This window comes from Chelonia mydas, chromosome 8 (assembly GCF_015237465.2).
Source record: "Chelonia mydas isolate rCheMyd1 chromosome 8, rCheMyd1.pri.v2, whole genome shotgun sequence".
Taxonomy (NCBI): Eukaryota; Metazoa; Chordata; order Testudines; family Cheloniidae; genus Chelonia; species Chelonia mydas.
Genome location: NC_057854.1, coordinates 93589249 through 93615992, shown reverse-complemented (window position 1 = coordinate 93615992; position 26744 = coordinate 93589249). Strand labels below are relative to the sequence as shown.

Genomic DNA, 26744 nt, shown 5'->3' with positions numbered 1-26744 from the left:
GATTTATCCAGAGCTACAAATCTGTCAGTGTCTGGGCCCTAAAGAACACCCACCTCCAAACTTCCACTGAGACGGGGGTCAATCACAGACAAAACACCTAGAGCCCATGGAGGGATCTCTACAGCAAGTGTCTCAGAACAGCTCAGCCTGGGTGCTTGACATTACACATGGCTGTGTTTTCCTGAAGCAAACAATGGAATCCTGCATCACAAACAAAAAGTAGCCTTTTATACTGCCGGGCGAAGTGATTCCCACTCCCTAACCACCTACTACTCCTTGACTGGCTTCACTTTCCAAATGCCACCAGGGCCCCTCCAATGGTGACCAAAGCTAACAGCATGGGAGGCAGAAAGGGGGCTGTTGAAAAAATGACTCACTTCTGTATCACTGAAATCTCAGCACTAAACATCGATTGGCTAAAGGGTGGTCAAAATGGCCATTAAGCAGGGGTGAGCAGGGAGGAGAAAGAATGATACAAAGTAATCCTCCTCCCGCCACCCCCAAAAAGCTAACACAGAACACATGTGATCTCAGCAAGCAAGAACATTGTGTGTGTTGGGGGGCGGAGGGGGAGAGAGAAGAGAGAGAAAAGACAGACATACAGACCTTTGAGCTTTTTAAGCCTTACGTTGGGAAGTGTGATTTGCAACACCCACAGGCGGGGGGGAGGGGGATTTCCTACTCCAACCCCCAAACAACCACCACATCCAACAAATCTATGATTGGATCATTTTATTTGCTACAAGAGCATTGTTAGATTTGGATCTATCGGCGGCCTCAGTTCGTGGTGTGCTCAACTTCAGAGCTGGGGGGGCGGCGCACAAATTCCATCTGCATGTGTTTCCTGGCTATAATACAAAGTGATTTACTTTGCTACTGATGGTCTTCGAAAGACCATTTTTTAAAACATTGTTTAATGTAACTTTTTTCCACCCAACTCTTTCTCGGGTTTAAATCCACAAGGGATTTAATCTGAAAAGTTTGCATCTTCCCACTATTTGTTGACATAAAATAAATGTGGCTGTCTTACTTTACAGAGGCAGTCAGAATCAGAGGGGGGGAAAAACGTCTGTTTCTATTTGAAACTGTCAAAATTAGCATTCAGTAATTAAAAATCACACCCTTTCTCTTAATAACCTAACCAGCATGATACAATCAGGTTGTGCCAACTCTTTAATCTAATTGACTAATTACAGATTTTAATTTAGTCAGTTACTGAACAACTGTTGACAATTTGTTTTCATTAGGGACAGAACAGGATAAATATTTAGGAACCCCAATCACAAAGAATATAGCGTAAGTTCTGCGCCATGACTTCAAGTTTAGGGCACTCTGTTTTTCCATCAATATCAACTAAACGAAGGTGCAACTATCCAACACTTCAATAATCCTTGCTATACACATGTTATCATTCCAAGGCAAAAAGAGATGGTTTTGTCTGCAAGAACCGTCAATGCTATTAAAACAGCACAACTTTAAACGGAGAGCTTAAATGAAGGCGTGTATTTTAATGATACAGTTTTGCTTTTACAGATCTTAGATAAACTTGTCTGGACAGCTGATATCTATCAGCTTTGGCTCATTAAAAAGTGAATTTCTATGGGAAGGGCGGGGAGAGAGACACCTAAAAAGTTACATAAGCGTCTGCTTTGGAGACTATTGTTGAAACTCTTAAAGGCACATGGATTTATTCTTCTTGAAAAGACCACCATCCTTTCCCCTCAAATGCCTCCATCCAAAAAGAGATGGGTAGACATGTGTAGAAGATTGTAAAATCAGCATGTTGCTAGGTTGGGAGAAAATTCTACGCTCCTTTTAGGGGTTTGGGGTTTTACAGATAATCCTGCAAAGGCGCCAAATGTTAAGAAAATTCCTCTGTTCAGTTACCTATTGGGAAACTCTGGCCCTACTGAACGGATATGAACATGCCTTGGAGACAGAATAGGCATATTTCTTACCAGGGAAGCAGTCTGCTTAGTTTGTGCCTGCGCAAGCATCTCCTTACCAAAGCCACAAGGGAGTGAAGTTTTCTGGCAATCCCCTCTGTCCATGTCCTCTTTTCAATGGGAAGATGACAAAATCGGATTCTTCACAATTACTGCATGGAACAGGTTCTGCTCTTTCGCAGCAGCAGAACTGAAGTTCCAGCATCACTCCTACTGTAAAAGATGCTGTGGCCAGAGAGTGCAGTACAGATGGTCACTAGTTGGTCACTGATCGGCTACAAGAGGCTCCTAACTGATGGCCTTTAACTCCTGTCAACCCCAGCCTTTGGGGACAAATTTTTAAATGGTAGAGTATGCAACGAACTGGCTAGCATGTGTGCGCACCGATGTCCTCTAACAGACGGAATCCGATTGGCCTCATAGGCGCTATATTGCTCACCACTTTAACGGACGCGAAAGGAGAGGTGCTTAAGACCAGCTCTCTGAAGTCCTGAGAAGACACGGTTGCACAGCGTAGCAACCACTATGAACTCTTACGATAGGGGTCTACTACGCGTAAGCCAAGAACAACAGCTCTTCATTGGTGCTGAAGAGGTACCAAGAACCATGTACATGAACGGTCTAGAATAGACACTGAATACCCAGAACAACTGCAACACGATTTATCAACTGAGTCCATGGCTAGCCTACATAATACACATCCAAACACTTTACATCTCTTAGGGCAGTGGTTCTCAACCAGGGGTACGGGTGCCCCTGGGGTACATCAACTCATCTAGATATTTGCCTAGTTTTACAAAAGGCTACATAAAAAGTAGTCAGTACAAATTTCATACAGATGAAGACTTGCTTTATACTACTCTATATGTTGAGCTGGAAGTATAATATTTATATCCCAATAGTTCTATTTTATAATTATATGGTAAAAAAGGAGAAAGTCAGCAATTTTTCAATAATAGAGCGCTGAGTCACTTTTATATTTTTATGTCTGATTTTGTAAGCAAGTAGTTTTTAAATGAGGTGAAACTTGGGGTACGCAAGACAAATCAGACTCCTGAATGGAGTACAGTAGCCTGGAAAGGTTGAGAACCACTCTCTTAAGGGGTCACAACATCCTGCCTTCCACACTAAGATGCACAGATTTGAAATGGTAAACAATCCTGTACCAAGAACAGAAGACACTGACAAAATAGATCTTAACGGCTACAATGTTAGAGCTACAGTTTAGACCAATGGATAGGGGGAAAAAAAGAAAAAAAAAAAATCTTTAAAACACCAAGATCATCCCCTACAGACACTAGTTTAAAGGGCACCAAACAAAGGCATTGTGCAATCACATTTAAACTAGCACAGACTGCCAGGTTAGTGGAAGTTGTGGAAACAAGGCCACAAAAAAGCTGAGGGTTTTTTTTGTTGGTAGTGAAGGAGTAATAGCAGTGGAGAATACCTCTACAGATACCTTAGGGCACATCACCTCCCTGAGAAGGCAACACCTTCCACAGTACAGCACTTGCAGAGAACAGTCTTGGCCTGAGGAATTGGCAGCTTAGTTTTCAGGGTTCAAAAACCACTGTCTGGATCCTATATTTGATGTGTGGCCATTGAGGGAGCAGGACTGAAATACATATGATCTTATTCTGCCCAGATGAGGCTCTATTGAAGGAGCCTCAGCTTGTCCCCTATTGATTTAATTTGTGTGTTAACACCAATAATTTAAGCATTTTAGAAAAAATTATTAACACCACACCTGCTGTCTCTGCATCGCGTAAGGCAGCGGTTCTCAAACTGCGGGTTGGGTATGAAAGACACCCCTCCCCGCACCCCCAGTCTCTACTTGAGCCAAAACCGATCAAAGACTTCCAGAGAGCAGTGATGGGGGTTCGGAGACACACCTAGACCCCTCCTGACAAGGGTGACAAGATTAAGACGTCTCCATTAGCATACAAAATGAAGAACAGAGTCAACTCCCCTAGCCTCATCTACATGAAAGATGGGACAGGGAGACATCTCCATTTGCATACAGAATGGAGAACAGAGAACCGCACTGAACTCTGGGACCAGAAAAGCAGGGACGCACTGCATCATGGGGGATCTCTGCTCCAGATGTTAATGAACCTACGCCTGCACACACCCAGCTCAGCAGTTATCAGGCCAATTCTAGTAATGAATCCTTGAATGATATCCAAAATACTGAAGCAGCCTAGTTGCATTGTGAGCTCCCTGGAAGAAAACACCACCCATAGCCAAGAGTGATCAGCTCCTATTGTCTAGCCTAAAGAAAACCCTTGAGTCATCAGTTTACCTATAAACAAATCTAGCGTTCTCCCTTGAACCACTGTATTTTCTCGACAAAAATCCCTACTCACCCTCCAGTCAGTGTTCTGATGCATCGACCCAAACTCTGCATCAGTTCCACTGGGCTCCATGTCCTAACTGATCGTGCTGGGGGCTCTGCCTGACTCCAGCACTCAGGACCCTGAGCTACCACCACCACCTGGGAACCCTGAACAGTTCAAGCTCCATGGAGTGGATGAGATCTCTCTCTCTCTATTTTCTTTTCTATCTCAGGTATTAATGTAACTTACGTTGGTTTAGGCTCTCCTTGTGTAGTTATCACTATTATTCAATAAATCATTGTTATGGTTAAAGCTGGTTGCTTCTCTCTCTCTCCAAACTTTACTCTTTTGTGTTTTTAGCTTCCCCCATTTACTCTGCAGCAACTCTTCTTTTACCTAAGCTAAAGATCCCTGCAGCGCCCAAAATACTGTGGGGTTTGCTCATCAAGTGGGTTACTACCAGTACAATTGTGACGTGAACGTGGGGAGAGGGACGTGTTAAACCTGTGACATATAAGGGTGGCAGCTGAAAGTGCGGCTTGGCCTAGCCTATTGAGACCAGGGGCATATAAGGGTGACAGCTTGAAAGTGCTGCTTGACCCAGCCCATTTAGTACAGGGACATATGCGGGGGTGGGGGGGGTTGTCACACCTTGAGAGCGCTGATTGACCTGGTCTGCTCAGACTTGCTCTGTTAGTGTGTGCGTGTGCTCATCTGGTTCTAGGTCTGGAGGAACCCAGCCCTGGGGAACCTAGGTCCTGCAGGATAGCTCCACTGGGAGGGGACTTGCAGAAGGAAGGAGTAGAGCTCCATATGAACACACAAATGACATAAGCAGTACAGTAACTCCTCATTTAAAGTCATCCCAGTTAATGTTGTTACGTTGCTGATCAGTTGGGAACATGCTCATTTAAAGTTGTGCAGTGTTCCCTTATAACGTCCTTTGGCAGCCGCCTGCTTTGTCCACTGCTTGCAGGAGGAGCAGCCCGTTGCAGCTAGCTGGTGGGGGCTTGAACCCAAGTGGACCGGTAGCCCCACTATCAGCTCCCCACTTCCCTAAGTTCCCTGTACAGCAGCTGCCCAGCAGGCTAGCAATGACAGTTCAGCTGTCCCTCCCCTCACTGCCATGTGCTGCTCCTGCCCTCTGCCTTGGAACTGCTCTCCAGAGCCTCCTGCTTGCTTGGTGGGGGGGGAGACGGAGGTAATGTCAGGGCTTCCCCCTGCTCCTGCACCCCGCTTACCCCATCTCCATAGAGCAGAAGGGACAACACAGGGTTCAGGACCAAGCGAGCTTCCTGGCAGCAGCTGTGGTCTCAGCTTGCTGATTAATTTAACAAGGTAGAGTACTTAAGAGTGGTGTCAGCATACTTAAAGGGGAAACGCGCATCTCTCTCACACACACAAGGTGCATCTCTCTGTCTACCATGCTGTCTCCCCTCCCTCCATTCACTCTGCCTTTAGAGTGTGAGGTTACATTAACAACAACGAGTTAACCCTTGTGGGCTTAGCCAATTACTAGTTCATCATTTAGCAGTAAGGCATTCCCTGGGAAATATCCCACCCTCTGACTCCACGACCTCAACCAAGCTTCACAATCATCATCGCAGTGTACAGTATTTAATTGTTTGTTTAAAACTTATACTGTGTGTGCGTGCATATATATCACACACACTATACAGTCTTGTCTGGCAAAAAAAATTCCCTGGAACCTAACCCCCCCATTTACATTAATTCTTATGGGGAAATTGGATTCGCTTAAAGTTGCATTTTTCAGGAACATAACCACAACATTAAGTGAGGAGTTACTGTACATTAATAGAATTACAGAACCCCAACCCCCAACACCCCAAAGAGTAACCCTAATAAATGAGCATACCCAAAAGTAACAGGCACATCTGGTAATAGGGGTTGCCAGGACTAGCTTAGACATGCTAGGGCCCAAGCCCAAGGGCTTCAGCCCTGGGCATCAGGGCTCAGGTTATAGGCCCCCTGCCTGGGGCTGAAGCCCTTGGGCTTTGGTTTTGGGCCCTACCTGGGACTGCGGGGCATGGGCTTTGTCCCCCCTCCACCCCTGAAGGCAGTGGGGCTTGGGCAGGCTCAGGCTTGGGACCCCCTCTTGGGGTCCTGTAGTAATTTTTGTTGTCAGAAGGAGTCCCAGTGCAATGAAGTTTGAGAACCCCTGGCATAAGGGATTTCCCAAAGGTACCATTTAACACAACAGGAGATTTTTAGACATTCAAAAGAAAGAAAAAACCATGGACTATTAGACATGTGAAGCAAATGAGATATTTTTGCAGAACCAGCCATACCATCTTTTCCAGGACTAATCACAGCTTTCCTTGCACTGCCCATTAATGCTTTAGGAATGCATCTTTCAACAAGACAGGAGAAGTTGGACAGGAAGAGCTGGGTTGATTTACATTTTTAAAAATCATTTAAACCATTAAAAAAAAACCCCAGTGCTTTATTTTACATACAGACACAATCTAATGATCTAGTATTCTTACCCCATCAGCCGCCCTAAGGGGGACAAGACACCTTTTGAAACCTATATATGAATGCAAGGGGGGGCGGAGGGGTGGGGAAGAAATTGGTTTTTGTGTTTTTTTCAAATCTCGTGACCAAAGAGCGATTTTTCTCGATACTTCTCGCCCTCTCAAGTTCAGCTTGAAGGAGGTTGTGCAGACAGAATAATGCCACAAAAAGTATGTAGCGACAGTCAACTAGATTTAAGTTCATTTTCTGTAGCTTGAGGCCAAAATCGACTAAAGTGGTTCTGGTGATCAAGTTTTCTGCAATTCCCCATTCTATGTATTAGCTATTTGACGGAAATTCACTGCGGTATTTAAACTGGCAGTCATCACAGCTAACTCAAATTGTATTGGCTTTCACAATGTTGAAATGCTGAACTGCAACCATCAATCGGCCAATTCTGAGATAACGTGGTGGTTGAAATTCCCTGTCATGCTGTACAATCCCTTTGTAGCTCACCGGCTCAGAAGATGCACAATGAAACCTGCAACAAGAGTGTCTGGCAACACAGCGCACACTGTAATATGAGTGTGCTTACAGAGGGGCTTTGCCTAGAAGCAAGATAAAGGCAGCCGTGCCAACAACAGTAACCTCCAGAGAGAATATAACATTTTCTATTGGAAACGCACACAAAAATACGAAACTGGAGACAGATTTTGGATATTTCCCCCTCACGCTCCCTTTTGATGTTTTCACAACCCCAAAATGAAGCAGAGAATAAGACATATCCAATTCGACCAGATTCCCACTGCACGCAAGATCCAAAAAATAAAGTACATTAATTGATAAGGATTGCGTGCAAAGTTCAGAACAGGTCAAATTAGAAGAGTCCACTGGAAATCAACGTATGTGGCTTAAAATGAACATAATTTTTAATGCTTTTTACTATTGGATAAACTGTTTCTGTAGATGTTGTGGAATAGGCTGGCTATAGCAAAGCTACAAACAAGAATAATTTATTGAGGAGCGTTGGCTTTTCACACACACTGGAAAGCTACAGTGTTTGGCTTGGTCTGGATAGACTAATGACCCCTAACACAATCCTGCTCTTATACACTACGCTCCCACTACCAGGTATTATGGCACAGCATCTCATCCAAAGCACAGCATCTTTCAAACTAAGCTAAGAGCTCAAACTCTGTAGAAACGGCATTTCCTAACCAGGTAAGGACCTGGGTTAATCAAGACGTCATGAAAAGTCGTGAGAGACTGAAGTGAAAGAGTGATTTTTATTTAAATATTAAAATGTGATGGGGGAAATTGGTAATTTCTCCTGCTGCTACTATTAGTTTTCATAAGGTTATATTGGGAAGTGAAATGGAAATTACACAGCATGCAAATACCACACTTAACGCTCTGCTAATGAAGCACGCTGCTGCTCTTACTCCGAAGCCTGTGTTCCCTAAGCCAGTTGATCTTGAGAGATGTGCCTCTTCATGTGTCCAAATGACCACACCTCCAAGGTAAACAATGGGAAAGCAGCATGGAAGGGAAACTTTCCAAGTTTAAAGTGTATTTCAAACTGGCGTATGATTTCTGTGCTAGGCACCAGGCATGAGCGGTTTTAAGACCAAAACATCTAGAGCTGATTATTTTACAGTGCTCCATTTATACAAAGGCGAAAGTTGAGAGTAGTCCCCTAGTGTATATTGGAGCAACTACAAAGTCTATTGGTAATAAATGTCGTTTTATGCATTGCAGACATGTGCAACCTCCAAAAACCAAGTTCTGTAATTGGTGATGATTAAACAATGTTCTACAAATCTGTGACATGCTGTATAATGGGTTATTTTTACCACATCCAACACAACTATTAGTTATCTGGCCACTCTGTTCATGATTTGCAAACCGCACAGGAACAGTACTGCCAGCCCCTTCACACTCAATGAGCAAGGAATAAGGAATCAAACCCTGGTTCGAACCACCGAGCAGCCCTATAACTTTAGGTCATGCAAGATTTGCAGGCAGTTCTTCACACATTTTCAACACTCCTTTCAGCTTCAGCAACAGATGTTCTGCTTTGGAACAGTAATTTAAGAGGAAGTTCAGAAGGTGACAGGAGCCTCCATTTAGACTTTGGCGCTCCTTAGTAACCCTGAGGGGATAAATTTTCCCCTGACTCCACCTCCCCAAACAAGAATATCCTCTGCCTCCTCATCCTTCCACATGTTACATAAACAAAGACTGGCACGAACATCACCCTACAACAGAACTCCCAATGGAAAAGACCAGTGCGTCAACAAGAGATAGCTTTGGTGTTGCCATTAAAGGAGAATCTAGCATCACTGCCCCATGAACATGCTAGGTCTCTCTGCATTTTCAGAGCACTCACACAAGAGCCATGGGCCATGTACCTGTCTCTCAGAGAAACGGGTTCCTATTCACACAAAAAGGTTATCGTTTGCTCTCTTTCTTTGGTCAAATATTTAAGTTTTATACAGGTAGTTTCCTCACCCTGTAAAGTACACTACATTCTCCTGCTGTGAAAACATTGATTCTTGAGGAAAAAACCCTTAAGCATCTGCAGTAAGCAACAACGTGAAGCAGAAACGTAATCAACCACTTTAAGGCCAATGAGAGGATGATGAGAATAAAACTGTAACTAAGAGAAGGGAGAGGAATGGGGAGAAAGCAAATCTTCTTACGAGTCTTCATAATAAAACTAAAAGGTAAAGTATTAGGGCTGTTATGAAACTGTATTACACTGAGAATTAAAAAACAATCAGGATTGTGTCTATTTGCTGTAAGCTTAAAGCAACATGTATTAAAGAAGTTTATGTGACTCTAATGCACTCATGCCTATTGTTAGAATTATTACCAAGCTAAAAAAGATTAATTTCTCTAAATACACTAAATCCTCAGACACTATTGTAAGGCTGCTGCTAGCATTGCTATATCTTGGCTGTGAATACCATCAAGCACACCTTTTGTTGTGCATCTAAGACCCACCCCAAAAAAGATCTGGCCTGCTGTGCCAATCATGGAGTCTTAACACATTCAGAAAATTGAAAATTACAGAAGAGATGTTTCAAGAATAACTGTCCACTAGGACACAGCTGCAATCTCCAGCAGAGCTTTCAGGAACTTGAGTTATCAAAGTTAGCCTTAATATGAAAGGTCTGCTGGCAAATAGTTAGTCACTTTGTATCTCATACGCTCGATTATGAAGTCTAAGCTTTTAATTCAATCTATCTAAAAAACAACACATGAAGGACCTTGCCACATCATTTGAAATATTCTGAAATCTGAAGTGCATACGGAATGACACATGTGATACAAGAGTATTCACCAATGGTCAGCAAGTCACAAAACAAAATTCCAAGGAAGAGAGGAAAAACCGCAGTAGAAACACACAGACCCAAGGAAATCAGAGCAATTTCTGCCCGTTTCCCTTGTATTTCTCTAGGGGACAGCTCAGCAATTCCCGATTGGCTTATATCAAGGGGGAATCAATTCTGCTTCTGCATCCTGAACCACTGTTGAGACATTTATTTTTTAACCGGTTCTGAAAACATGTGCTAGGCTTGATGGAAACACCACCTTTAACACATTCACAGCAAATATTTTCAAACAGCGCTTCACTATTTATATCCCATGAGCTTTCATGCTTTGCCACCCCAGCAACAAATGCCTCACCAGGCAACCAATGGAGCAGTTGGGAGGTCTTTAGTGTGGTCTGGAACTCATCCACTGCGTCATATTTACAGGACAAAACCTTACGTATGTTCTAAAGGAGACTGGCAGATGCACAGGCAGGTTCATGGCAGTAACAACAGGAAAGGAAAAGGTTCTGTACCATTTTCTCCTGAAGATACTATGAGCTGGACAGGAAGAACAGGGCTGCTATTGCTGATAGTAAAATGAAGCTCACTGACATTTTCCTGTAGCAACCTAGCCCAAGCTTGCATCAATTCCTCAGTTCACATTCCACGGTCACTATCCTAACAACTTATGTTCAAGTTCATGTGAATGCTAGAGTCTTAACTGAGCAGTCTCGTCTGCCCAGGAGCACTTCCCCCCTCCACAGCTCCACCCTTTATTACCCTGGATTCCGCCCTGGAAGAGGTCATGGTAGAAGTGACACTGATGACAGAGGAAGATTCCCACTAGTCAAGTCTGATTTAAGTGCCAAATTGTTTAATAAAAACACTCAAAGCACCAACAAGGTTATCAGGCTACTGCAGTTTTAGAGGTGCACCTCGGAGGCCATGCTGATATGACCTGATCCAAAAAGAACAAAGTCTGCTCTTATCAAGCATCTTAAAATCCTTCCACTCTGAAATCACCACTGCCAGCAAGCCAGGGTCTTTAGAACAATTCCGTCCCAGAGACTGACAATTTGCAAAGTTTGCCTAGGAGTACACAGAACAGTCAGCTTAGCATGTCCACACTGACAGTTTCAGAAGGCTGCAAAGCCTCAAGCAACAGCAGCCCTGTGACTTCTCGTCATGGGGTTGCTCAGGAAGCATTCTGCCCTGTATTACCAAAAAAAAAAAAAAAGCCAGCTGCCGATACCCTTATTATGCACATCTGTTATTTACCTGGGATCCTCTGGACATAAATCTGAAGAACAAACAGTCACTGCTTCACATCCAATCCCAGAATATAGCCTGTCCAACCTGTTCACTCCCAACCAATACCTAAATCATTTTCAAATAATTTCTCTCTTCCAGACACTCCACAGCCCTTAAAAACTGGACCTTCAACAAAAACAGGTTAAAGAAAAAGACTGCAATGCAGTCTTAATGAAATGAAGTATCTTTATATTGATATTTTTGAGACAGGATTATTGGACGTCCAGCGCAAGCTTCCTAGTAGCCCTAACTGCACTTTGTCTGCAATGAGTGGAGAGTTCCCCCCGCCCCGCCACTAAAGAAACTGCACTTTGAAGATTTTCCCCCTTTTCAGATCCATAGATTACATACCAGCCTTTCTGTTGCACAGAAAAAGGTAAAGGAGATGTCCTCAACATGAGAAATCTCAGTAGTGCTCCCCCAAAGCACAGCTACAGTAATGCTTTGGTGTCCATTGTTATACAAAACTACTTAATTCCACCAATAGTCGGAATACCTTTAAGCACTCAAGATAAACATCTGAACTAATTTACATAATTGCAACATTATGGAATACTGTTCAACCAAGTCAGAACACTCGTGATTTAAAAAAAAAGGTACGGCCAGTTGGCTAAGTTTGCTTTTGGTGTGTTGAAGAGGATCAAGCTATCTGACCCCCTAATTACAACAAGGATTAAAAATTGGTTACTCACGTAATCATGAAAGGCTTTTGCTTCACTTGAATGTTCACAAGTATCTCGCCTTTCAGGAGCTGCACAGTAAAGGTCCCAAAATACGCTGCATGGCAGAAAAAGCAAAACAGGATCCAGTTACTAATTATTACCTATATACTAAAAGGCAAATGTACAGGGCCATAGTACAAACTGTGCCAACAGTTCAGTAAAGGTGAACAGCTTTCCACCTCAATTGGCCTGTGGTTGAGAACATTTAAAGTCCATCAGAATCATGCATCCCATTTCATTCCATTCAAACCTTCTAGCAACAACTCCAAATAAAAGCATTTCAAACTGGGTCACCTTAAACATTTTAAGAGACAAAATTAGTCCTGGTAACAGTTACAGTGAGCTGGCAATCTGCTGAAATGAAGAAAGGTAATTCATGGACTTCTAAAACCTCAACTTAAGAGGTTATCAACATTGTCATCTCAGGATGCCTCTTCTTCCCTACCCCCAAAAGGTGTTCCAGTAGCCAGCTATTTCAGCTTGTTCAAACCTCCTTTCTACGCTTAAAATTTTGAGCAACCCTTTATAAGAATCCAGTCTGGAGCTTCAAGTTCCAGTGTTAATCTACTGAACCTCGAAATAACGTTTCTCACATGTAAGAAGTATTCCCACAATGAGTACAACCCAATCAGAGAAATTTCACTTTGGCATGGGAAGCCATACATAAAACTCTCTTTGATCGCTTTGGTGTTGACTGCACATAGGATTTCTAGTTAAGAACATCTCAAAGCGCCCCTAGACTGCTCTCCCTCAGATACAGAGAGCCCCACTCAGCATAGCATGTAGGTGCTGACTCATTACTTCTTGTTGACCTGCACTGATTGCAGGGCAGCATCTTGCCACTTGAGAGCCTGAAGTTGACTGGATGGCAATCCAGTGACAGTATTAGCATATATATGGCAGCAAGCAGAGAGAATCCAGTTTTGCAGGATCCAAAAGCCTTAATTCTATACCATGTTCCCCGAACCCTTCTTCTTTAACCGTGTTACCCAACATGCAGGCAGGGGCAGAAGTTAGACTGCCTATGTATGCAACATAACCCGATTCCCTCCACACGTCCAGTAATACCACAGATCTGATCTTCTGAGACAAGTCTACGCTATATGCTTTGTATGTCATAAGCATCCTGCACTAAGTTGGCAAATGCAATTAGGAACTGGTTTTCTCAGCTAATACAACATTCTCCATGACTGGCTGCAGGGGAACTCACAGCGGCTCCAGTCTCAGCCACTCCCAAACACAAAGTGTCTGCTCTGGAAAACTGGTAGGCGTGTATGCCTGGTTTTCCTGAATTTTGGCAATATGACCAAAATCTCTCAGTCTAGCCAGTATGTTTGTTTGGTTTTTTTATTTTAAAAAACCAACAAACAAAAAAAACAACACACCTGCCGCATGCTCACAACGCTATTGCAAACTTTAAACGAAAAGGCATTTGAAATCCATTGACAGTAATTCATGGACGTAATTAGTCTTCCCTTGCTTCTCAGGGCAGAACAGTAGATTCTCCGGAAACTTAGGAGCCCTGCAAGTTTGCCACAACAAAACACCTTTGCCAAAGATAAGCCACAAAAACAGACCTCTTATTGGGTCTGTCTAACTGTTATTTCCACCAGTCGGCACTGAATGGAAAATGGCATCTCCTCCCCTCACCCAAAAACAACCCCCAAAAGATCAAGTCATCCTGAATCACCATCTTAAAGAAAGCAAGGTCCCTTCTGCCCTTGCTTTAGAATGATGCAGAGGGACAGGCAAGCATTTATTTTGATACCCTGACTATCCAGCAAGAAGAAGAAAGAAACCAACAGGAAGTTCTCCCCTTCTTCCTTATAACAAAGGACAAATTTCTACTCATGTCAAAGGAAAAAAAAAAATCTTATCCCTTAGTAAAAGACCACAGTTCACCACCATACCCTGTTACTTCACAGCATTTATTTATCAAACGAGACATGGATCAAGCCAAAACTTTTACCTGGGCTATTTTTTTTTTCTTCTTACAGACCGGTTAAGATCAAACATTTTTCTTTTATTTTTTTCAGGGGGAACTAGGAATGCACACTTACCACCACCATGAATGTAGAAACCCAGGAGGCTCTCCTAGCGTGATATTTTTTTCCCATCGGATCTACAAACAAGAAAGCGTGCAAATCGGTTAGATGAGGCGGAGCGAGAGGAGAGAGGACGCTCCTCCAAATAGCCAGGAGGCTCTGAGGCCAACTAGCAATAAATGGCAAAAGGTGATAAAAATTCAAAATGGAGGCCACAGTGGCTGCTTCTGAAAACAAAGGCTATCAGGGGAGGGGGGGGGTCAAAAATAAATAGAGACACTTACCTCTGATAAAAAGGTCTGTGCTGATTTCTGCGCTCCTACATGCAGCAAATATTCATAGACGTATAAAGCTAACCTGTAAAAGTACAGAAAGAGAGACACCATTAGACTGGGAAATACTTCATGAAACCGTCCCACTCCGACAAAACAGTGCCTCCTCTCCTGGGAGATGTATGCTAAAACCTATGGCAGGAAAGGCCCCACCACCACCCCCAGAGTGGGAGCGATGGAAACTGCCCCTTCCTCTACCCACCTCCCCCCCAAAAAGTTAACCCTACTTTCGTGCAGGAAACAAAATTACTTCTCAAGGCACATGCACAATCCAGCATGCAGCCAGCATCCCCAGTCACTGAGCCAGCCGCGGGCAAGCCAGAGCCCCAGCAACTCCACACACACACACACAAAAGGGGGGGGGGGGGAGGTTGGTTCAACCCTGGAAGTGCATGAGGAAAGCTGAGGGTATAAGGATATGGGGAGGGGGCGGGAAGACAGAATGCTTCGTCTCCAGTCCCTTTGCCCCAACCTCCTCTGCCTGCCCCAGCTTACAAACTCCAGCAGCCAGCACTAAGCCGGGGGGCCAGACGGGGCACAGAGGTGGGAGCAAGTGATCGTGCCCAAACAAAGCCCCTCGCCCCTTACACTTGCATGGACGGACAGACAGGGTCAGACAAAAGGACGCGGTGGAAGCAGCACGTCCCCGTCGTCCCGTCCGTCCCCGTCCCCCCGCCCCGGACAGAGCAGCAGCCAAGTCTGAAAAATGCCCTAAGGGAGACCCCCTGAGATCGGAGCCTCCAGCCCAATCCGAACCTCCAGCTCCCCGAACCCCGCTCCAGCATCGGGGCTCCCCCAGCGCCGCAAGCCCCGCTTACTTTTCTCGAGCCTGCCCGTCCGAGGGCACCGCCGAGCCTTTGCCTTTGGCGAACATGGTCCGCAGTAAGGAGGAGGCGAAGCCGCCACTGGCTCTGCCGCCGCTGCCTGGGTCTCTTCGGTGCCGCTTGGTCTCCCAGCCCCGATCCCGTCGCTGTGGCTCGCCCCGGCCTTGGCTGCCTCCCCGCTGGCTCGCTCCGGCTCCAGCTGTCAAAGCCCCAGCCCCAGCCTGGCCCCCATCACCCTGGAACCGCTCCTGCCCCAGCTCCTTCCCCGGCTGCCGCTACCACCACGGCTACTCCGAGCTCAACCGAACGTGGCTACCCTGGGATGGAACGCGGCGGGCGTCAACGTTCCACAATTGATACACGCCCCGGCCAATCGGCGACCGGCGGGGGGCGGGGCCGCCCCGCCCCCAAGCGGCATGTTAAGGTAATACGGAGCTAAATGCGAGAGCTGGGCTAGTCCGCGGTAGGCGGAGGCGGCCGCCTTCAGCCTGCCTCGTAAAGGGCCCCAGGGGGTGTGGGGCTTCTCCTGCTGCTGGAAGCCTGGGGGTGTGCTGTTCCTGCCTCCCTCCCTTACTTACCCTCTGGCTTCCTCTTCCCTCCCAGTGTTCCCACCTATCTCCCACGTGCCCTGCCCCCTAATCCCCCCATCCACCCGCCCTTCCCCTCTTTCACCCCCACCTCCGTCCCTCTCCACCCTTTTCCACCCCTCTGAGCCACCCCTGCTAGCTCCCTCGCCCTAACGCCCCGTTCCCCTACCCTCCTCTAGTCCCAAGACCCCCAGCAGCCACCCTCCCCAGCCGCCCTTTTCCATCCCTCCCCCGCCTTGCTCTTAAATCCCTTTACCCTCAGCTGCCCCCAGTCTACCCGTACCCCCCGTGTGCCCCCCTCCCCAGCGCCTCACCCCCCCGCCCCGCTGCTCACTTTTTTTCTTGAGGCTATTTCCCCTCGTGGGGAAGCGCTGGGTGCTCCTAGGCACCCAGCCCAAGCTGTCTTGGGGGACCATGCCACCCCGCGTCCGAATTGCCCTGCCGTTGGTAGGCGAGGACTCGGAGCGCCTCACGCCGGGGACAGGGGGGAGCCTGGCGCAGCGCCGGAGCCATCGGAAGTGACTGGGGGCGTGGGGCAGGCGCCTGCTTTTTAAACAAGGCAAACTTGAAAGTCCAGGATGAGGGAGGAAATTGACGAGGGTTCGAGCTCCGTGACCCAGGCGAGGAGCCTGGCTGGAGCCTGTCTTAACCGACAGAGCCACAGGCCAGAATTTGCAATTCATGCCTCTCTCTCCAGTGTGAAGTTAAAAACTCTTGATTGGGAGGAGGGGGGCGGGAGAGGCGGTGTTTCCAGCCCATTCCTTCATGCCTGTTTCTCTTTAAAGGTGATATAACCCGGTTGGTACTGTCCCTTTAAAAGAGACAAGCTGAAAAAGCCGTGTACGCACCGATTGGCTGCCTGTTTGGATATATCCTAAGGGGAGCCTTGAAACTGTTCGCCTTGGTTGATTTTTTTTAACTGCGCTGTTCCAATAAACAAGTAACGCCCCTCCCCCTTACATGCCTATCACCAAACAATTAGAGGCTAGGTCAGTGTCCTGGGGAAAACACAGTGGAAGTAGGGAAACTCAGCCTCCCGGTTAATCTGAGCTAAAACACCACACCAGCCCATTAAAGTTCACTGCCGTTGTGCTAATGTGCATTTTTTAAAAGGGACTTTTACACGCCAGGAAAGAGCGGTGTCTATGTGCCTGTCTGGAAAGGAGACTCTAGGTGGCTTTTTTTTTTTTTTTTTTTTTTTTGGAGTAATGTGTGCCCATGAATGCAATGGTCTCCCAAAAAATGCGAAAGCCCTAAACGCTGTGCACGCCCCTTGACTTAATCTGTTCACTGCGGGGTCACTGAGATTTATTTGGAAAGGTAACGTTCAAGGGGGCTGCTGAGCAGTCTGCTGTGGAAACTCTTAAGTTTTAAATAAGATTTGTGTGTGTGACTGTGTGGGAGAGAAGAGGGGTGGGCATGGAGCAGGGGAGGGGGAGACACACTCTACATAGAATATAAAAGGGTTTCCAGCCATTTTCTGTATCAGGAGTAAATCGGGTTTCTCTAAGCCAGCCAGCAGTAATCAAATTAGGCTGCTACAATTGTTAGTGTGAACTTCCTTAAATCTTTGGTTTGTAAAACACAAAGGTTAGCTCTCTTATCTATCACTCACTTGTCAGCCAAGTTGTAACCATCTCTTCCCTGCCCTTTACTTGTAAGATTATTATTAGAATATGGGCTAGTTGTGCCCTTTGGGTGGGGATTAGCTATGTTTGTGAGGCACATTTGGACAAAATTCAGCTACTTCCCAAGAAGAACATTTCGTTACCCTCATAGAATACATGTGTAATTCCTGCAATGTTACTTAAATAAGGGATACGAATGCTAGTAATAATTCATTCTAAAAACAAAACGGTACCCTTTGCCCCACCACCAAAAACAAAAGCCTGGCGAGTATGGAGCAGTATTTTATGGCAAGTGTTGGCATATACTTTGGGAGCACAGCTGGTAGACGGAGATGGCTTTCAGTATGCACTACTGACTCCTGTGCCAGTCATTTGCACTCAGCCTCTTCCAATGGTCATCCTTCCAGGGATGGCTTGATTCCAGAGGCTCAGCAGACAGTGTAGGTAGCAGGTGAAGAGGAAAGGAGAGTTTCTGGTTTTTTTAAGTGCATGTAGGAAGCTCCAGGTGGAGAGTGCCAGTATCTATTTGTTCCCTACCAATACTATTAAAGTAGATGGAAACAGGAGTGGGAGCTCTCGGTGCCAACCACAGAGGAGGGAGGACTGTGAGGGACTCCTCCATGTCAGGGCAAGGAGGAGTGAGATCTCTCTCTTGCTTTTATCAGAGTAGATCCTCCTCCTTACTTTAGCCCCTGGCACTTGCCTGCAGGACAGAGGGATACTGACATCATGCAGAGAGTGGACAGTTTCCCCACCCACGTTAGGAATGTCAGTTGAAGCAAACAAGAACAGCAGCAGTGGCAGGGTGGGACAACAGATCCTGTTTCTGAACCAGGGTTACTCTAAGTGGGGGGCTCTCTCTTTAGAAACTAGCTTTTTTAAAATTTAAAGTGACGTCACACTGGGGAAAACTTCAACAAAAAGATCGTGTCTTCAGGCTAAATGCTTGAGCCCGTTACCCTCTGCCCCATTTCTTTGCCATTTTTGCAGACTTCTGTTGTAGAATAAAAGCTTTCTCCCTGACTGCCCAACTTCTGCTGGTGGATGCTGCAGTGAATCAGAGGCCGATGTTTGTGACATCACTCGGTTACCAGGGGAATTAGAGTGATGTAATAGATTCAGCATTCTGACTTCACTGCAAGCCCAAGTAGGGGCATGCTGGGCTGGGAGGGAGCCAACCTTCATCTCCACTAAACATCTTCAAAAATGGGGAAAGGGATGAACTGTGAAACATATTAATTTATATTTTAAGCTTGTTATATTTGCAAGTTCGACCCAGGTCACCTGCAAATGCTCCGATCAAAAGCTACCTAAATGTAGTTTTATGTGTAGAATGTCCCAGACAGCACTGGTAACCGACATTCAGCACGAATAGTTTCATCCTGGTCTTCCCTGGCCTTGCCCTGTTCCATTCCCAGTCCCCCAAAGCTGCACTAGCCAGCTCCTACTTCATGACATGTCATGCCAGCTGACATAGAGCCCTCCGCCACACTGGCATTTGTTATATGCTATGAAGCACATTTTAGACTGTCTTTTATAATCTCCAAAGCTATTAAAACATTCGCCAAATTTGTTCAAACTGAGCAATCTAATAATAACCTGATCACTTATTGAGGGCAGGGCGGTTCCATGCTTTAGAGGGGGTTTAATGCAAATGGAGACTTCACAGCCTGGCAGCAGAAGAAATCTAATTGGCTAGTCAGAAGTCAGGCTGTGCATGTATCCAGACAACCACCAGGTCACAATTCAGCCAGCAAGCCCTCCCTTACCTTAGCACATTCACCCAGTTTAATGCAAAACTTAATGTTTCATTTAGACAACAGACTAGAAAACCACTCTAGGGAACAGTCCTGGATCAGTAGGATTAGATACGTTTATTGGGCTTTTCCACTGAGGTTAGGTACTATTTTAAACCCTTTTGGTTTGTAAATGGCTTGATCCTGCAACGTCTAAGCACAACTTCCACTGAAAGCCAGTGGCTGAATTTTGAAAGTAGGACTTGCAGATCTCAGCAGGCAGCCAGGAGCTGAACCCTAGGATTTCCTTCTCTGCTGCTGGTTGCCCACTGTCTAGCAGCAGTTTTCCTCACACAGTTTCAGTAGAGCAACTTGAAGCAATGGAAATAATCCTTTGCAGTTCTATAGCAGCTCTTGCTATGGAACTCCAAGCCTTCAATACATTTCAGAACACTGCCAGGAGTTAGGTTTAAGTATTTGATTCATTGTACCGCTGGAGAATCTGAGACAAACGCAGGTTAAGTGGCTTGACCGAGGTCAAGCAACAAGTCTGTTGCAGAGTCAGAAATAGCATTCCGGAGTCCTGATTCTAACCACAGCTATAATCCTTGTACCAAGCATTCTTCTCTCAAGATCAAGCTTTCAAAAGCTGTATTTTATAATCCTTACCTTTCCTGGTCTTCACCTTCCAATGGCCATTTCTATGGAAATCTGGGCATAAACAGGAACTGAAAGTCAGCAACTGAATCTATCAAGAACTCCTGCTCTCAGCTACTGGCTTATAGTTACAGTTTCCACAGGAACAGATGTTGGATCAGCGCTAAAAATAAGGAAAAGGCTGGAAAGAGACCCTTTTTCAGACTTTGCCTCTACCTTGATGTTGTTGTTCTGACCTCATTCTCCAAACAAGAGCCAGAAACCTGCTTTCAAAGTCTATAGCACTTCAAGCTGGTTAAAGAGTTTTTCAGAATAAAATATTAACAATTATCATTTGCACTTTACAAACATTGGCCCTAACCCTGAAAACACTTACACACTTTAATAACTTTATGCACATGAGCAGTCCCATTGCTCTTGCAAACTCAGCATCATCAAGTCTCACAAAACTTCTGCAAGGTAGGCAATAACCCAGGCCCCAATCCTGCAAATACTTACATGCAGGAGTAATTGCAGTAGTTCCATTGGAACAAATGGAATTCTTTGTGCATGTCAGTACTTGAAAGATCAGGGCCTCAAACATTTTGAATAGGAATATTTTTTTAAAAAAATCTCTCCACAATGTGCTATGATCTGGTTAAAGTAACAAAAACTGTAAATGTCCCTGGAAGCTTTAAAAAAAAATTAAATAGATCTTTGCTTTAATTTGAAATCTAATTTCACAAAACACCACTAAAGTCAACGCTATTTTACATGAGATCTGCCGCTCTTGGCTGGTTTAAGGCATTCAGTAAAGCTACAAACCTCCTCAGGTGGTGGTGTCCATGTAAGAAGTGACTGGAGCAAAGGGAAATCATTTTACCTGATACAATAATATGTTGTTTCAATAGAGTAACAGATTCTCACTCTCCCGCTGAATTTTGATTTGAGAACAGCTCTAGTGCAATGTAGCCCATCAGAATCTTTAGCCATAAGCGTGCAGGCTTTCTTCATACTTTGCTTTTCTGAATGGAGTCTTATAATTTAACTCTTTATCAGTGAGTAATAGGCATCCCAGCAGTCTGATTGGTTGGCTCAGGTTCTGCCTCACTAAACTCCCTCTTTTTATTCTACAGTGCTGTGTGATCACAGAATATCAGGGATGGACAGGACCTCAGGAGGTCATCTACTCCAACCCCCTGCTCAAAGCAGGACCAATCCCCAATTTTTGCCCCAGATACCTAAATGGCCCCCTCAGGGATTGAACTCACAACCCTGGGTTTAGCAGGCCAATGCTCACACTGCTGCGCTATCCCTCCCCACAAGGCTGCTGCTGGGTCTTTTCAAACAGGTTCCCCCAAAGGACAGTCCAGCCGAACGGTGCCTAGGAGTGGACAGCCTGGTGAATCCAGGCTGCCTTCGCTCAGCTACAGGGCTCAGTGTTCCTTGCTGAAAAGTGTTTCCCTTTGCTGATCAGATAGTTCCGACTGGGACCGGATGAGCAGATCTGTTTGTGGGGGAGTAGCCGTCTGTCATCCAGTTTTGCTTACTGTTCTTGAGGTGGTAGGGGAGCTTCTGGTTTCGATTGGTGATTGAGACACACCCTGCGGATCTCGGGGGAGACATTGTAGGTGGAGAGCCTCAACACCGCCCCGTAGGAGGACAAGGTGCTAGGAGCCCTTCAACAAAAGACTGGTTTTTCCCGTGCTCAAACAAACAAACCAAAACAGCCCCACTGCTTGCTGCTGACAATCTTTTTTGGGGGGAAAAGGTACCAAGAAGATGGTGAAGCAACATAGACAAAAACTGGACTTGGATTTCCTTGAGCCTTTTCCACCTGTTTTTGGTGTGATACGGAGCCTTCACTGATCTCCTGGTGATGGCACATATAACATTTCCACACTGAATTTTTCAGATTCATCAGCTGCCCTTGATGCTGTCAGCTGTGAGGTATTGCTGACAAGCCTCTGGATCCTGGAATAGATTGAGAGGCAGGTCTGCAAGGACAGATTAAGTTGCCCTTGAGTACGCTCCCATTTTCTCTTTCACTGGACAGAATAGCAAGAGGCGATTGGTCATCTGCCCCAGGGTCTCAAATGTAGTGCTGCAAAATTCTGTCTACCATCCTCCCTGTTTAGGCCACTAGGGCAAATAGCGAGATGGTTAGATACAGATGGTTAGATACATCAGAAGATACAGCAGGTACAGTCACCTCTACATTGCTGCTTCATTGGACCTGAACACTATCCCAGTGTCTAGCAAAACTGGGGTACAGATGGGAACTAGCTGGCTGAAGTTCAGCTGGGATACAACAGGAATAATACTGGCTGCTTGGGGCAAAGAGGCAATGACAGAAGTAATGCATCTTCAAGTGTGTGTCTGCTGTTTATTTCTAAAGATTCCAATGCTGAGGTTTTATCCAGTGCTGGGTTGCTTCTGGAAGTATAGCTAGCAATGTCATTTCAGCTGTGCTTGGCTAGAAGGTGTCAGACAGAAACTTTGCCTTGATTAGCCACACCTTTGTCACCCCATAGTGGATTACTGCAGCATGCTTTTCGTTGGGCTGTCCCTGATGATCGCTATGATTTCATCTAGTGCGGAAGGCAGCCGCCCACTCCTCACTCCTCCCTTAGTTTTCCCACTTCTACAGCCTAATGATCACATCAGTTTATAAACCAGAATTCTGGACACAACTGCCAATAAAGATTGGAAGGCGACTAATTGAAATAACATTTTACCATAGATATGAAACGTACTTCAGTAGCTCTATAAAGTTTAAACAGGAAATCAAAGACTGAAGGCCAGCAAGTGTATCTAGCATGGTCATGTAAGCCTGTATCAATTGTCTCATGTACAGTCAAGCTCTGGTGAATCTAGGAAAAGCTCAATTAAGTTATTTCCCTAGCACAGGTTTCTCCTTGTTGGGTATTTTCTAGGGCCTTGCTTGGTTTTAAATAATGAAAGCAACAGGACTGCTTAAAAATGCTCTAATCATTTTAGCTGCTTTTCTCCGAAGTCCACTGCTCTTGGTTTCAGCTGCCTCTCTTGAACCTGCTGCCATGCTGCGCACCTTTCTCTTCCCTCCTTTTAAAAGAGTTGAGAATGCTATGAGAATGTGCCATTGCCTTACGAATAAGAAGGGCAAAAGCAAGACTGGAATTCAGTGTACTTGCCTGAGAGAAAGAGAAGAACACACAAGCAGCAGCAGCTCCCAGTTGCAAAATGGCCACTCTAGGGTTGTAGCTTCTACTTCTTGTGTTTCATGGCACAGCAGACTCCCTAGCTGAGTCCATGGCCGCTAAGCACCATTCAAGAATTAAAATATGTCACCTTTCCCAATGTTCTTGAAGAACTTCAATATTGCTTTTTTTTATAGGGCCCCATTTTCCTGATGCTCTTACTAGGCATTGCAGAGAAAGTTTGATACCGGAAGGCTTCTAAATTTTTCTTATAAATACCCCCTTTCAATGGTAAATGCTTTGCACACCCAACTGAGATGATCAACCATTTCCTGGACCTTGCACCTCCCACATAATCCATTTTTGCCTTTGTTTATTGGAAACAAATTACTATTTAAGCCACAATGGCCATTTCAAATTCCAAATAGAGCCATTTCATGCTTTCTCTCAGGGTTTTGGAGTATCTCAGCATTTTCCACTCTTGGGCATGTTTCACGGAATCGTTTCCCCTTTGTTTCTTTTGCCTGTGTTTCCTGCCATTCCTCTGTTAACTCATTTTTAATTAGATTTTGAAACTCCACTTTATTTAAAGGGAATCTCTAAATCAGCTTGCTCCTTTTTAACAGCATTTTTTGCCGCTTTGTCTGCTGGCTCATTGCCTACTACCCCTACGCTATTACAGTAGACCCTCCGAATGGAGCTTGTTTGTAACTCTGAAATGTTGGTAACTGGACAAAATGTTATGGTTGTTCTTTCAAAAGTTTACAACTGACCATTGACTTAATGCAGCTTTGAACTTTCTTCTGCGTAGTAAACTTTTTGACTGGTCCGTTCATAAGTCTGGTGTCTGTAACTCTGAAGTTCTACTGTACTATGATTACACCCAACTGTGTCAATTCTGTTGTTAACAGTAATATTGCATTAAGTGTATCATTTCTGCTATCTGAAGGGCTATTTCTGATTGGCAGTAGTGATTGCCAAGATGACCATGGCAGTTGGATGTACATCTCTGACCCAATTTAATGTAAGCATTATCCCTGCCAGTTCAGCCATCAAAACGGCTACAAAATTTGATAGCCTTACAGCTTTCTTGATTCTGAGTGTAGGAATACACAATGCTTCTCCCACTCTTCCTGCACATTTAACACTTCTTTTCTTCTTTCAGTTTCATTATATAATTCCATATCTACCTCAGGAGGTATAATTTTCCAATTATAAAGCATTTGTCTACAGCTATAGATTTTAACCTCTTTTAGGCCTTTCTTTTCACTAAGATCCTTTGTCCACACTTTAACCCTACTGATGTGAGGCATATTGAGTTTTTTCCCTACACGTCGACCACTTATGTCCCAGCATTCATTGTATGTTATCTTCATGTTACCATCTTCACTGTTTCCAATGATTTTGGCCCAAAAGGTTAGGGTTGTAGCTGTTTGGCTCAGCCAGATTTAAAGGGCCAGCCACAGAAAGGCATTATATAAAGGCAACCTTGTAGTGAGGAAGCATCAGAAAATATGTGGTTGTGAAAGGAACTACTCCTCTCTATTACATACCACCACTATGTTACATAAATCAGTTGTAGCCTATAATCTGTTTCATCAGTGTTTCCCAAACTTGGGATGCCCCTTGTTCAGGGAAAGCCCCTGGCAGACCCGGCCAGTTTGTTTACCGGCCACGTTCACAGGTTCGGCCGATCGCGGCTCCCACTGGCTGTGGTTCACTGTGCCCAGCCAATGGGGACTGTGGGAAGCGGCGGCCAGTACGTCCCTCGGCCCGTGCCACTTCCCGCAGCCCCCATTGGCCGGGCACAGCGAACCGCGGCCAGTGGGAGCTGCGATCGGCCGAACCTGTGGACGGGGCAGGTAAACAAACCGGGCGGGCCCGCCAGGGGCTTTCCCTGAACAAGCGGTGTCCCAAGTTTGGGAAACACTGTGTTACATATAAAGAACATAAGAACGGCCATACTGGGTCAGACCAAAGGTCCATCTAGCCCAGTATCCTGTCTTCCGACAGTGGCCAGTGCCAGGTGCCCCAGAGGGAGTGAACAGAACAAGTAATCATAAAGTGATCCATCCCCTGTTGCCCATTCCCAGCTTCTGGCAAACAGAAGCTAGGACACTTCAGAGCATGGTTTTGCACCCTGCCCATCCTGGCTAATTGCCATTGTTGGACCTATCCTCCATGACCTTATCTAGTTCTTTTTTGAACCCTTTTTACACTTGGCCTTCACAACAATCATTTAGAATATATTATATATAGGAGCTCATGTTTATTTAGGATCCTATTTTAGTTCACAAACTCTTCGTCTTTGCAAGAGCTCAGGTAGTCTTGCAGAATTTTTCATTCAGAACGTTACGTTGCATATATTGTAAACGATGTGTCTTCTTTTCCAAAGAACACCACTATCATTTCAACTAGTTCCTCAAGTCCCTGAATCATTCTGGTCACCATCTGCTGTACACTCGCTATTCTCTACGTATGTTCTTTTCCTTTCCTCATAAGAAGATGAGAAGTGAGAATGAGATGCCAAGTGTGGCTTCAAACAGCACCTTACAAAATGCTGGAATAATTTCTTCTGACTGGTGTTCAATACCTCTGATTAAGCAGACCAGAATTTAATTAGTTGTTTTGAACTGCTTCTAAGCCTTATGCCAAAGGTTTTAGAATTTCAGCCCCCCAGATCCTTCCTAGTCTCTTTATACTTAACAGTATATGAGATCTCAAGTTATATTTCTGTCCTGTGTGTTGTCAGCCAACCACTACTCCATTTCCCTTATTACTCCATCTTTTATCAGCCAGGATACAGATATGTGCAGTTATTATTTGTTTTTATACAGTAGCACCTAGAAATGCTAGGATCAAGGCCTCTTTGGTGGTAGAAACACATAATAATTTGAAATCCCTGTCCCAAAGAACTTACAGTCTAAACAGATGAGACAGACCAAGGGAGGAAGGAAAAACAGGAGAGGTGAAGCGATTTGCCCAAGGTCACAGAGGGTCAGCAGCAGAGCAGTGGGAAAACCCCAATACAAGTCTCTGCTCCAAATCAGGATGAGCATGAGTCCGAAAGCAGCTCTCCTACATCCTACATGAATGCTCTAACCCCTGGGCTATAAGGGGATGGATTTCTCTCTGTTCTTTGGGGCCGGGGAAGGATTTGCCAGAAAGGGTTGACAAACTCCAGGGGAGGACTCAACTTAATTATCAGTCTGGTTTTTTTTTTTAAACCATGCACTCTGAAGGTGGGTATTGGACATTGCCCATCCACCATACATTGGGGCTCACCCAAATTTCCATTCCTAGCTATGCCACTGTTATAACGAAGCAAAATAATCACTATTATCGACCACAGAGCTGAAAACACAAATGACAGAGCACTTCTGTTATGCTGTCTTCTGTATGCCTTTCTGTCCAGAGTTTCTAACAGAGATTGCGCCTTTGAGAGTGAACTGTCTCTGGGGGCATTCTCCATTTGGTACGTTAAGACCAAACTATATTGTTCCCCAGGATTGTTGTGAACTTAGCCTGAATATCTGATTAGATACTTAAAAACTATTTATGTAAGGGCAAAATAATTTGTTTGAGGGCAGGAGGACCCTGTCTAGACCCAGATCATGGGAACCAGGCACCTAAGTACTATTGTGGATTTGGTCCCTACGTCCTACTT

The 26744-nt window shown here is 45.0% G+C and overlaps 1 protein-coding gene across 8 annotated transcripts in view; it reads right to left on the bottom strand.

Annotated features, from left to right (window-relative positions):
• SSBP3 (single stranded DNA binding protein 3) overlaps positions 1 to 16417 on the bottom strand; it is a 138226-nt gene extending 121809 nt beyond the window's left edge. For 2 of the 8 annotated variants that reach the window (XM_037907804.2, XM_037907805.2), the window contains exons 1-4: positions 15306 to 15912; positions 14440 to 14512; positions 14171 to 14232; positions 12081 to 12165 (exon numbers count right to left, since the gene is read on the bottom strand). In XM_037907804.2, the coding sequence (XP_037763732.1) occupies positions 12081 to 12165; positions 14171 to 14232; positions 14440 to 14512; positions 15306 to 15361 (276 nt within the window). In that variant the 5' untranslated portion in view covers positions 15362 to 15912. Of the gene's footprint in view, positions 1 to 12080; positions 12166 to 14170; positions 14233 to 14439; positions 14513 to 15305 lie in introns of all 8 variants that reach the window. The other 6 variants (XM_037907808.2, XM_043552770.1, XM_037907803.2 and 3 more) reach the window with 5 other exon arrangements.
• Positions 16418 to 26744: the final 10327 nt, after the last annotated feature.